We start from the raw sequence: 14,455 nt of genomic DNA, 5'->3' as shown, positions 1-14,455 counted from the left end.
ATATATCTAGGAGGACAGGTACATAATTCCCTGAAAGTGATGTTGCAGGTAGATAGGGCGGTAAAGGTTTATGCATGCTGGTCTTCAACAGTCGCGGAATTGAGTATAGAATTTGGGACAGTATGTTACAGTTGTTCAAGGCACTGGTTGGACTGCACTTGGAGTATTGTTTTCAGTTTTAGGAACATCGCTATAGGAAATATAGGAAATATGCCATTAAGCTGGAAAGAGTTCCAGTTTTTAGTTTTCGTTTTAGAGATATAGCGCGGAAACAGGCCATTGAATCCACACCGACCTACAAATATCCGTACAGTAGAGACAATTTACAGAATCCAATTAACTTACAAACCTGTGCGTCTTTAGAATGCGGGAGGAATCCAAGCACCCAGAGAAAACCCATGCAGTCACAGGGAGAATGTACAACCTCTGTACAGACAGCACCTGCAGTCAAGATTGAACCCGGGTCTCTGGCGCTGTAAGGCAGCAACTTTACTGCTATGCCACTGTGCTGCTCCTGGGTGCAGAGAAGATTTATGAGGACGTTGAAAGGACACAAGGGACTGAGCTATAGGGAGAGATTGTGGCATGCTAAAACTTTATTTCTTGGAGCGCAGAAGGCGGAGCAGTGATATTATAGAGGTAGATAAAATCATGAGGGGAATAGTTAGGGTGAATTCATAAAATCTTTTCCCAGGGTGGGGGAATCAAGATGTAGAGGACATATAGTTCCCTCCATAATGTTTGGGACAAAGACCCATCATTTATTTAATTGCACTGTAGATGACATCAGTGTCATAACAGTGACAGTTTCCATGAACACCTGCAGCCTTTTAATAACCTCATTAGAGGAAGAGCAGCTGGTTTGTCCCAACCCCAAACATATAATCACTGGGAGGGGAATTCCTTTGTGTATTCCTTGTCCTGCTTAAACTTCATGGAGCTGCAGATGTTTCCTTATTCTATTCGTAGAACATCTTGGAAAAGACCGCACTTATAGAAAACATGGCTTTGGGGAATAATAAAGCAACAATGCTTTTGGAATTGCGATCAAGTAGCCCTTTTTGAAGTTTCTGTTCCAAATCTGTCAAATGTTAGGAAGTTATTACAAACGATTGAACTAATATTGAGATATTGTCATCAATTTAAACATGACATAACAAAAATGCTAAATATAAACTATCAGTCAACCTCCTGGGACATTGTAGCATGGGAGTGTGAACTAATGAAGGGTCTTTGTGCCAAACACTATGGAGGGCACTGTAGGTCTAAGGTGAGAGGGGAAAGATTTAATAGGAACCTGAGAGGTAACTCTTTCACATAGAGGGCAAAGGGTATATGGAATGAACTGCAAGAGAAAATAGTTGAGGCAGATACAATAATAACATTTAAAAGACATTTGGACAGGTGCATGGATAGGAAAAGTTGAGAGGGACATGGGCCAAATCCAGGCAAATGGGATTATCTTAGATTAGGTATCTAGGTCAGCATGGACAGCAGTTGTCTATCTGTGATATTGGCTCAATTCATTTATTTTCATTCCTCATATTTCTTTTTCTCTGAGAGTGGAGGACATGGACAGCCTCTTCATCTGGGCATATTTCCCTGCTCTGTGCTTTATAACTCCAATATTCTTTTGTAAAAATTCCCACTCTTTAACTGCTCCCATTTACTCACTGTCCAAGTAATCTTGTTTGCAGTTTATCCTCAGGGTTAACACCATTTTACCCAATCGGATTCATCCTCCCTCATCCACCTTCTCTGCAACTTAACATACTTTTTTTGTCTAATAAAGGGTCTACATATGTTTGAAACTCCCACAGTTTATCCTCCCACAGACACTGCCTTTCTGTTTTTATGTTATATTAATTTGACTGGTCCTGGCTAGCTTTTGGACAATGATGACATTGTGAATGTTTATGGTGAGTGATTTAGTGATGCGACTGCTAAAGTAGATAGTTTTTCTATGTTGTTAGAATTTTTTTCATGTAATTTGTCCCTGTCACTTATCAGTCCATGCATAAATGTTGTCTTGCTTAATGCAGGCATTGGTTGCCTCTTTTGCTGAAGTAGCTGTGAATTCAACTGAGCATGATGGAAGAAAGGTCACTTGTAAGAGCATCTGAAGATAGTCAAATGAGGGATGTGATGAGTGGGGAGACGGTGAAAGAGGGGTTGGTCAAAGGGAGGGAGATGGAGTGAGAGGAAGAGAAGGCATGGGTGCCTCAACTGGCGAGTTCGACTTGTAATTCCTAATTTCACATTTTTGCATGGAAGGGGACAGGAACTCGATAACTGACAGGAACTAGTTAATTGGCAGGAGACCTAATTGTAAGGAGCGAGTGGGAATAAGGATGTGAATTTCGTGGATAGAGAAGGTAGAAATTTTCCGGTGCCTTGTGGAACACTCCAGCTGCTACAAATCCAACAGCATTATTGTAAAGGTACCTACAAACATGGAAAAGAGGCTGAATCAACATATGCACCCATTATAACATTTAACTGGTCTCCTGGGGGTGAATTGCATGCCTGCTCCTGTAAAGTCAGAAATGATAGATTTTGTCAGAAGGCAGTTCGTGTTCAAGACTTATAAAATATTAATGTCTGACCCAACTGCAAACCACAGGCAGTTGACAAGAAGGATTATCTCCATGGTTTCATTTAATTGAGACAAAGATTTAAAACATGCTGCTCACACTTTAATTTTGCTGGTGTCATGATCAAAAAATTATTAAACATTAAATGCCTTCTGGCAGCTACCATTCGAAGAATTCACTTTGGGAAACGTGAAAGTAGTTTAGCTTTGATTTTCCCGTTTGATATCTTTATCTCATTTTTGCATTGGTGAGCATTTTGAACAGGTATAGTCCATGTATGCACAAAGTAATGAAATTCTAAAGCAGTGAAAACAGCTGAAGAATATAGACTATGTGCAGGCAGCTTAATATTAACTTTCAATCTGAAATTGGAAGGATCATAACAGGCCAGCAAGGGCAAAAATGGCTTCTAATTTATGCAAAGTAAAATTAACCTAGACTAGGCTTGTCTTATATATGTATAAATGGCTTTCAAAGAATTAAAACAATTAAGAAATACAAAATTTGAATATGAAATAGAATTCCCTTTTCTTCCATTAACAAGCTAGGCATATTCCTCTTCTGCTTCATGGATATCTCAGCCCAGATTATTAAAGTACTAATTAAGGACAAAAAAGTATTTTAGTAAAATTTTACTCCCACTGTCCATGATTAAAATTGCAACGTCATGTACAAACGGATAATCTCTTGACTTAACTTTCATTACAATACATGTTGTGTGTCAACTTAATAATGGAAAATCAGAGTTATTGCTTCAAATTCCACCCCAGTCAATAGTGCATTATCTTTGTCAATGATGCAGTACTGAATAAAGAATACTCTGTCGAAAGTGGAGACACAAGAGACTGCAGATGCTGGAACTTTGAGATCAAAAACAAACTGTTGAGTTCCTCCAGCAGTTTGTTTTTAATTCTGTTGAAAGAGGTGTCCTCTGGAACAAAATGTATACTGAGGTGTCTGAGAGATTAACCCTAAAACAGTTTGGCATATTGAGCACTGGTTTTCACATCTGCTGGTAAAAACAAAGACTATAAATATAGAAAGAAGACTTTAAAATTCAGTAAAAAGTGCATAACCTATCACATGAAATAAAAACAAAAATTGTTTTAAGCATTTAAAATAAAACAAGGGCATTTTAAGCTAAAAGTAGATGTAAACCATTTGGCAGGGAAACCTAGAAATATCAAGGAACCGCTTCACAAAGACCATAAGATACAGGAACAGAATTAGGCCATTGGGATCATGGCAGATCTATTTTCCCCCTTCAACTGATGATAAATGTATGAAATACTAAACAATTTGAAAAGATTTAAGAGCAAATGAAATATTCTCAAGTAATACAATTGCAGATGGCAAAATGGGCTAAAACTTAATCATATATTTATACTGAACTTTTTCTTTTGGGGAAAAATAGGAAGTACATTTATTTGAAAGCTTGAGTTGTTTGTCAAGGAACCTTGTAATGATATTAATACAATCTAATATTATTTTAATACATTTATTGCATGCAGTAAAGAAATCTAAATAACTTGATTTTTATCACATGGCATATGCTCACTGTTTTTAGATGTTAGTATGTGCTTTTAAACATTTGTATCTTCTACCCAAAAGGAGAGGGGAGAAAAGGGAATGACCGACATGTAAATGGTCCTTATTTCGGCGGCTTTCCCGAGGCAGCTTGAAGTGTAGCTGGAGTTGTTGTCGGAGAGGCTGGATTACGTGAAGGACGGAGCTACATTTACAATTGCAATTTCTACTTCGCATCTAAGTCAGTTATTTATATTACAAACAACAATGATCCCAGCACTAACCATTGCAGCACACAATGAGTTACAGACTTGAAGTCTGAGAAATACCCACCCATTACTACCCCCAGCTTCCTATCACCAAGACAATTTTGGATCCAATCCTACCACCCGAGACTTGTCAAAAGCCTAGTGAAGTCCATGTAAACCAGATCTACTATGCTGCCCTCATCTACCTTCTTTGTTAGCTGCTCAAACACCTGAGGCATGATCTTTCCTGCACGAAATGTTTTTGATTCCTTCTAATTAGTATCTGCCTTTCCAAGTGTCCACTTTCTCCGAATATTTTTCAACAACTTTGGTACCACTGATGTAAGGCTCACTTGCTCGTAGTTTCCAGACTCATCACTACTGTCCTTTTTTTCTATTAATGGGACATTAGCTAATGCCCAGTCTTCTGGTACCTCTATGCCAAAATCTTCAACAGAGCCCCAGCCCCTCTTGCTTCTCTTAGCATCCTGGGATCATTCCTGTCAAGCCCTGGGGATTAACAGTAAAGCACAGGAACAGGATCTTTGACCCACAATGTCCGCACAGAACATGATGCCAAGTTAAACTAAATTTCTCTGTCTGCACGTGATAATGTAGAACATTTTTTAAATTCTCCACACAAGAAGCTCCATTGTTGAGCATATGCAAGGCAAAGATCAATAGATATTTAGATATTAATGGGACCAAGGTTATGCAGAAAGCTTAGTTTAGTTTATTGTCACATGTGCGAGGTACAGTGAAAAGTTTTTGTTGTGTGCTAACCAGTCAGCTGCACGACTATACATGGTTACAATTGAGCCATTCACAGTATACACACAGTGCAAGGTAAAGTCCAGTAAAATCCAATTGAAGATAGCCTGAGGGTTTCCAGTGAGGCAGATCGTAGCTCAGGACCATTCTCTAGTTGTTGATAGGATGATTCAGCTGCCTGATAACTGGTGGGAAGAAACTGTCCCTGAAACTGGAGGTGTGCGTTTACACACTTGTGTACCTCTTGGCTGATGTGAGAGCGGAGAAGAGGGAATGCTTGGGGTGAGACACATCCTTGATTATATTGGGCCTTGTTGAGGCAACACGAGGTGTAAATGGAATAAATTAAAGGGAGGTTGGCTTGTGTGATGGTGTGGGCTGCGACCACAATTCTCCGCAATTTCTTTCGGTCTTGAATGGAGCTGTTCCCAAACTATGCTGTGATGCATCACGATAAAATACTTTCTAGAAGTTGATGAAAGTTGTTGGGGACATGCCGAACATCCTAAGCCTTCTAAGGAAGCATGGGCGTTGGTGTGCTTTCTTGTCCATTGCTTCCATATGGGTGGTCCATGACAAGTTGCTGGTGATATTTACTCCTAGGAACTTAAAGCTTTCAACCATCTCAACTTCAGCGTCGTCACTGCGTACTGCGGTATGTGTACCAATTCACTTCCTGAAGTCGATCACTATGTCTTGCTTACAAGAGAAAGGTTGTTGTCTTGACACAAGGTCACGAGGTTCTCAATCTCCTTCCTGTACTCCATCTCGCCATTATTTGGGATTTGGCCCACAAAGGTGGTGTCGTCCGCAGATTTGTAAATTGAATTGGATTTATACATGGCTGCACAGTCGTGGATGCATAAGGAATAGAGAAGGGGGCTGAAAATGCATCCTTGTGGAGCTCAGTGTTGAGGATTATCATAGAGGACGTTTCTAGATACAATTTGTCCCCTATTCTCACTTATTGTGGTCTGTTGGTCGGGAAGTCGAGGATCCAGTTGAAGTGATGAGTGCTGACATAGTTCCATACGTTTAGTGATGAGCTTCGACGGGATAATGGTGTTAAACGCAGAGCTGTCGTCTATGAATAAAATTGAAATGAATAGAAGTGCAGGAAAGAGGCACCATGGTAAAAGATCAGTCATTATTGTACTGAATAGCACCACAGGCAGGAGTAACCAAACAGCATATGCCTGCACCTCCTATTTATGCAATGTTCTAAAGGTTCAACACTTGTTGAATGAAACTGTCAGAAATTGCACTCGGTTGCCAATATAATTTAACTTATGGTACTGCTGCCACAGAAAACTAGGTAGCACTTACATTTGCAGAGTGCTCTAATCTTGGCTGATGCCAAGTAATGCTGGGAGCCAGCACATAGCTTCCTGCCTATTATCAAATATTGAATAAAACCATTCAGTCAATCATTGTTGATGTACATTTAATAAATCTGTTATTCATCACGTGATATTATGAGCTACATGCGGCCATCCGTACATTTATTCGGAAAATGGGAATGCAATTTAAAATATTAGACAAACATATCTTGAAACTACTGCTTCACTTAGCAGTGGAGGATTTCCAATATTCTTGAATTTCACAGGTAGAAAATAGCCCCCAGTTTTCTTCTCATCATTTCTGTCAGGTATTACAATCATAAATCATGGGTTTGGCATCAGTGAATGATCCTCCATCTTTCTCTCCAAATGCTACAAAGAAACGAGGAAAGTCTGTGCAAACATGGCTTGCACAATTAGAGTGTAATATTTTCCTCTGGCCCAGCTGTGCTGCCTTTAGGAACTCATCCCACTTCTGCTACATTATTGCTATTTCCATGACGACTGGTCAATTAATTTCTTTGTTGATTTATTTCCTGGTTGATTTTTCTAGATCCATTAACTCTTCGTTTTCACAAGATGTAGGATCAAAATATAATTATTTTTTGAATGAAGATTGAAGATTTTTCAAAAGTGCAAAACAAAAACATGGTGCAATTTTAATCTTACCAGTTCAATGGAAGTCAAGCAGATGAGGAGCTAAATGATACATTACACACCTACCCTGGAGTCACTGGAAGTTGGCATGTTCCAAATCTAATCTGCTGTGCTGAAGTGGAACCGTGTTCCAGATATGCAGGAAGGAACCTTGTGACATTTTCAGAGGCAATTTTAATTGTAGTTAGAAGCCACAGTAACTTTACTATTAGGCAAAGACAGAGAAGATGACACAGTCAGAAGTTGAATGGTAGCCCAGCAGAGTTTCACAGGCTGCACAAGAAAAGTGGAGCCATTCTTTACCAAGGTCTTGCAAAACCCTTCCCAATGATGAGACTCCAGAGAGAAAGTCCGAGCACTTGATCTTACCATGTCGCTGGAACTGTCAGACAGGTTTAGAACTGTAGTTCATCTTGCTTTTTCCTGTACATTATTTGCTCAGCATCAATGAGATGGTTGGAGAATTTGGACAATGTCTACAAGTTAAAATGCCAGGAGCAGGCAGGTATTTTGACCAATGCCAGTGGTGACAACTCTCTCTGCATGTTCAGAGAGATGCAAATTAATGTCAAGAGATGTTAATGGAACCTTGCAGTGAGGTAAAAAAAATGTTCATATCCCGAATTTGCAGCTTGGATGTACTGGCATTCCCAAATGTTTATCATCAGCAATGGTATCTCACCTACTCATTCTAAACTCTACTGAAGTCAACATAATGGTCTGTAATTACACAAGACTTTGTTCATACCTGTTCAGTTCATTGTCTACCATGTAATGAAATGACTTCAACTGTATCAAACAGATTGCTTTGTTTGTGTGGGATGGTGCAGCAATAAATGTAGCACAGGTCTAGGAACCATTCCTCCCCAGCATTGAAAACGGATTCCACATATGAATATTAACTGTCCAGAAACAGAAGCAATTTGCACCATATCTTAGTGTTCTCTGGCAAAAGGTAGTTAACTGAGAAAATTGATGATTGGAAAAGATATGGAGAAAATTAGAAAGTAGATATAGCATCAAGATAGCATTGTCCCCTTAAAATACCAAAGGCACTAGTGTACAAAACCACTCAACATCACTTGAAATTAAAGAACAAACACAACAAGAGACATTGCACATCTTTACTAGTCTTCCTAACAAACTACCAACTACAGTTTAGGGAATTTCATTCAGCATATTCTATATCAGTTTTTCCATTTCATTTAATCATTCATATTTCTAAATACCTACTTGTGGAATCATAACTGAAGCAGTTTACAAATTTATTCCAATGGCATTTGCTGAGAAAAGTACTGATCACAGCAATACCATCACCAGAAATGAAAAAAGGTTTCCCTTACACCTTGACAAAAACTAGCTCCTTAAAAGATGTAAAGCATCTAAGCTGTAATTGCTGTAATTGAAAAATGCATTTAGGTTTTGAAAAGGCTAGCTTTGTTTTGTTTCCTGTTTGCATCTGCCATTTCAGAGGTGTTTGTTATTCATCTTCAGATCATGTGGATTTTTGTGGAATCTTAATGTAATCACAATGAACTTTTACTGGGTAGACATTACAACAGAATCTATTAATACAACTTGGATATTAACTTTTGTACAAAATCCATTAAAAACAAGGGGAACAAAAGAGATGAGAATTAAAACAAGTAGCAGGAGCAGGCTATTCAGCTCTTCAAATCCATTCAAGAAGATCAATGCTTATTTTCTACTCAACACTTTCTGCCAGTTCCATGTACTTTATTCTATGTTCTTCAACCTCTTTTATAGGAACTTATCATAAACCTCCTGAAAGTATAAAAGCTCCTGATTCTCCTTCAACAATGCCCAAGATACAATTTTAAAAATTGCAATAAATTTGCAGTATGTAAACATTATTTCCTTTTCATCAAATCATGTTTACTCTGCTCAATCTTATTATTACTTTCTAAAGTTTGAATATCACAATTTCTATCAAAGATTCCAGCATTTCCCCCAACGACAGGTATAAAGCTAACAGCTCACTGTCTTCACTTTTGGCTACGTTCTTAAAAATGGGGTCACATTTTCTCCCCTCCCAATTGCAAACACCTTCTGGAACCTAGAATTTTATATATTAACGCCTACCGTCTCCGTTGCCACATCCCAAAACCTCTGGCATGTAGATTATAACAAGATGACCTCGTTTTCCGCAAAATCTACCAGCAACTACACATGCAACTGCTGACAGGAAATTCAGAACTCCTATATTAGCATGAACAGCGCAGAAATGTTAAATATCTGAGACTCTTGTCACTCTGATCTGGAAGTTGCTGGGTCAGGGATGGACATTAATTTCCTGCAGTTTCTCAGCAATTTTCTTGGGAAATCTGCCAATTGAATCTGCTCAGAGAAATTCATCCGTCGCAATGTAGAGAAGTGGATGAGAGAGGTATCTTACAAAATCTATATTATTTTCCCAATTAATTTAAATAACACACGTATTTGATTATTTTTCAACCTAATGGTTCAAAAATACTTTTATAGTTTACATTATTTTTTTCATTAATTTAGTTAACAAATACATGAAGGATTAGTGTAAGAAAATGATGTTCAGGTACTGTGTCAGCTATGGCTGCATGAATGACAGACCCGGCAACAGTGGCCACAACCATATAACCATATAACAATTTTAACCATATAATATAACCATATAATAATTACAGCTTTTATGAATAATGAACTTTTACTGGGTAGACATTTTGGCACGGAAACAGGCAATCTCGGCCCTTCTAGTCTGTGCCGAACACTTACTCTCACCTAGTCACATCTACCTGCACTCAGACCATAACCCTCCATTCCTTTCCCGTCCATATACCTATCCAATTTATTTTTAAATGATAAAATCGAACCTGCCTTCACCACTTCCACTGGAAGCTCATTCCACACAGCTACAACTCTCTGAGTAAAGAAGTTCTCCCTCATGTTACCCCTAAACTTTTGTCCCTTAATTCCCAAATCATGTCCTCTTGTTTGAATCTTCCCTACTCTCAATGGAAAAAGCTTATCCACGTCAACTCTGTCTATCCCTCTCATAATTCTAAAGACCTCTATCAAGTCCCCCTTTAACCTTCTCCGATCCAAAGAATAAAGACCTATCTTGTTCAACCTTTCTCTGTACCTTAGGTGCTGAAACCCAGGCAACATTCTAGTAAATCTCATCTGTACTCTCTCTATTTTGTTGACATCTTTCCTATAATTTGGCGACCAAAATTGTACACCATACTCCAGAATTGGCCTCACCAATGCCTTGTACAATTTTAACATTACATCCCAACTTCTATATTATTATTATTATTATTAAAGCTTTATTTCAGACACAGGTCCATATAACACATCAAACAGTACAAAGAATTACAAAGATACATTAAAAAAATTGCATATTAGCCTAAAATATATATAAGCTATTGCACCAATGCCGTCTTAGCCTAGAAGTGAATCTATAGCAGCTGTTCAGAGGGCTGACTAGGGCTTCAATTATGTGGTTCTCTGATTTGTCCAGGCGACACATAAAACTAAACATCAGCTGTCTTAAGAGTGCCTCACAGGTTGGCACTCTAGTGGACACAAACAATTGACTGGCACTATGCCACCTAGGGACACGAAGTAGCAACCTCATTGCATCATTGTATGCAACCTTAAGCCTCTGCATACTCTTTTTCTTATAATTAGACCACAATTGAGCAGTATATAACGGTGTGATGTAGGTTCTGAACAGGGAACACTTCACAGAATCAGAGCACATATAAAACTTCCTTATAAGCATGTTGGCTTGAAGATAAATTTTACAGCGCTGTCGGTAGAGGTCTTTGTCATCCTTCCAGTCATCAGATATGACATGACCGAAGTATTTAATTTCCTCACACACAGCAAGAGGACTGTCTGACAAATAAAAGGTCGGAAAAGTTGATTCCCTGTCCTCAGCGCTTCTAATTACCATTATGCGGCTTTTCTTAGCGTTATACTTAATGTCATAATCAAGGCCATACTGAGAGCACACCTTCAACATCTGCTGCAGCCCAGCATTATATGAACAGAGCAGGACCAGGTCATCTGCATACATCAGATGATTAACAATAGTGTTGCCCACAAGACAGCCAGTTTTTAGCCTATTTAACTGATTTGACAATTCGTCCATATAAACATTAAATAAAATAGGAGACAAAATTCCTCCTTGCCGCACTCCGTTACTAACACAGAATGGAGCAGATACAACATTGTCCCATTTAACGTGAAACGTTTGATGGGCATACCAGAACACTAAGATTCTCACTAAGAATTTAGGGGCACCTCTATTTAGCAATTTTACAAACAAGTGTTCATGGTTAATTCTATCAAATGCCTTGGACGCATCAATAAAACATAGGAATACAGATGAATTCAGGCTTGTGTACCTGAACACAATCTCTTTAAGAGCATAAATACACAGGTCAGTTCCATGTTTACTTTTGAACCCAAACTGATTGTCAGTAGTAAGGACATACATTTCTAGCTTTGTCAGCAGTATTCTCTCCAGTACTTTAGATAAGATACTGGCTAGTGCAATAGGTCGGTAATTATCAATACTGTTGAGCCTACCAGCCTTATCTTTAATCACAGGCACTAGCATTACAGACATAATATCATTTGGCAAAACACCATGAACCAGACAGCCATTAAAGCACATGGAAAGCAAAGGGCAGAGCTTATAGCTGGCATATTTTAGATGTTCTGCAGTAATGCAGTCCATACCACAGGCTTTGTTGTTATCCAACATGTTAATGGCATCATAGACATCAGCTGCCCTAACTACCATATCTACAGAGAGATCAATATGTTCAGGATTGATTCAAACTGGGTTACTTTTAACACAGTTAAAAAGGTTACAGTAGTGCTCACGCCAACTCTCAGCTATTTTTTCTGGGCTACTAACACCTTCAATGTCAGACGGTAGGGGTTTTTTGCTGTTATTCATTACTCTGACCTCTTTCCAGAAGTTAGTAAGATTGTTATTCTGTAGCTTCCTGGCAAACGAGTCTGCTCTCATTGTGTTTTCATTTTTCTTAATAAAATGAAGTGCATATTTAACTCTAGCATTTGTGCGTTTTTTCATATCTAGCAATACTCCCTGTCTAGGCCTACCTGCCTCTGACCAGAGTCTAAAGGCCTCTCTTGCCTCAGCGTACTGCTCAGCCACAAACTCATTCCACCCAGGTCTGATGTTGGGTACCTTACATTTGCTTTTACAAAAGGGATCACTGGAGGTAATGAGACATTTCACAATAACATCATACATGGCACAGAGTTTTTCAGCATGTTGCACGTCCTTACAATTCATATCTGAGCACATTAGGGCCTCTTGAGGCAATTCAATATTATTTTAAAAACTGTCCGTTTGCAGTGAATATCCAGCCATAGCATCACTGCTCAGTTTTGACCAGTCCAGTTTACTTGAGGAAGCAGCATTATTATTACTGGACAGCAGGGGTACATTCTCAACATTTAACCGTGCAGCAATAGGTATGTGATCAGAGGTGGCAAGTTCATAACAAATCTCCACCTTTTCCAGTGAGGCATGAACATCGGCTGTGGTCATAATATGGTCTAACCAGGATGTTGTGTGCCACGCTTCACTAACATAGGTAAAACTTGTGTCAGGCAACAGAGCTTTACTCGATAGAATTAGTTTAGACTCATTACAAAACTGCTGCAGGTGTGCTGCAAATAAAGATTTGCTATCTGACATGTCAGCATTAAAATCACCCATGACGTAGACACAAGATGAGCTGTTGTCCTCTATAAAGGACTGAATAAAAGCTAACCTGTTCAGAAACTCGTCCTCATGCTCATATGATTCATACGGTGTATAAACATTTAAGACAGTAAATTTCTTTCCGTTATAATTACACTCCAGCCCTATGGCCCAGTCAACATTTAGACGCACCACCTTCACCAGCGAGTCATATTTGATGTTCCACAGTATAGCTACACCACCAGCTATCCTACCCCAAACCAGCCTCGTACTGAAGTCGGTAGTGGACTCTCCAGCCCCATGGAAGTTCATGTGTAGAGTGTTCAACTTATCCAGATCTTGTTTCGCCAGCCAAGTTTCTTGCAGGCACAGAATGTCACATTGGTCCAGCAGTGTGTCCACCACCAACCGTCTTGATCTATCAGTAGCAGAATGACTCATACTCAATGCTCTGATTTATAAAGGCCAGCACACCAAAAGCTTTCTTTACCACCCTATCTACATGAGATTCCACCTTCAGGGAACTATGCACAGTTATTCCTAGATCCCTCTGTTCAACTGCATTCCTCAATTCGCTACCATTTACCATGTACGTCCTATTTTGATTTGTCCTGCCAAGATGTAGCACCTCACACTTATCAGCATTAAACTCCACCTGCCATCTTTCAGCCCACTCTTCCAAATGGCCTAAATATCTCTGTAGACTTTGAAAATCTACTTCATTATCCACAACACCACCTATCTTAGTATCATCTGCATACTTACTAATCCAATTTACCACACCATCATCCAGATCATTGAATGATGGCCAACAAGGCCAACTGTTGGTTGTCATTTCTATGTTCTTATTAATTGAATATTAAATACTAATTGTTTTTGATAGTCTGTAAACATTGATTGTTGTTATAGTAAGCAAGCTTAGGGTATTGCTTAACTGGTAATTGCAGCATATCTGTGTTGCTTACAAGGCCTTGCAATGTACAGGGCCTTGACTCTGAGCTTCAGGGACCAAGCAGCTGTTAGATGATTTGCTACAAGGAAATTAAGATTCAATCAGCATGGAAGTGTGCAGGTGACTTGATACAGCAAATTGAAGGTCATGGAAAAAAAGCATTGAGGAGTGGAGAATAGCAAAAGCCCTTCATTGTTCGTATAAAACAGCAACAAGAGATTGCACATACCTGAACACGATTACTTCTTCTGTGCCTTCTTGCCTCCTCTTGTATTGCTGCAAGCAGATACTACAAAACTCCTGCTTTGGGTTCAGTCCCCTACTTACAGCTCCACGAAGGTTGCAGAGTGACCAGTGGAGATCATGGTTCAGGAGGTTTGTTGTAGTTTCCAGCAATGTCTGTAAAAGAAAATAGCAAGCCAATGAACACTTTAAAAATGAAATGAGTAATATCTTGCAGCAAAAATGCAAGCTGCATTGAGGAGTGGAGCTGCATTTTTGACCAGCTGCATCTCTGTCTGGTTTGTAAAGCCTCCGACTGGAAGTCCGTGCAGAGAGTGGTGAGGACGGCTGAAAAAATCATCGGGACTTCTCTCCCCTCAATCGGGGACATTGCGAGC

General features: G+C 39.2%; 1 protein-coding gene across 5 annotated transcripts in view; it reads right to left on the bottom strand.

Moving 5' to 3' along the window:
- The window catches only part of vps8 (VPS8 subunit of CORVET complex), a 420,899-nt gene that overhangs the window by 127,120 nt on the left and 279,324 nt on the right, over positions 1 to 14,455 (bottom strand). For all 5 annotated transcript variants that reach the window (XM_033024588.1, XM_033024585.1, XM_033024586.1 and 2 more), the window contains one exon: positions 14,065 to 14,234. In XM_033024588.1, coding sequence (XP_032880479.1) covers positions 14,065 to 14,234 — 170 coding nt within the window. The remainder of the gene's footprint in view (positions 1 to 14,064; positions 14,235 to 14,455) is intronic.

The sequence above is a fragment of the Amblyraja radiata genome, chromosome 7 (genome assembly GCF_010909765.2).
Source record: "Amblyraja radiata isolate CabotCenter1 chromosome 7, sAmbRad1.1.pri, whole genome shotgun sequence".
Taxonomy (NCBI): Eukaryota; Metazoa; Chordata; class Chondrichthyes; order Rajiformes; family Rajidae; genus Amblyraja; species Amblyraja radiata.
This window is presented reverse-complemented; position numbering and strand designations above follow the sequence as displayed.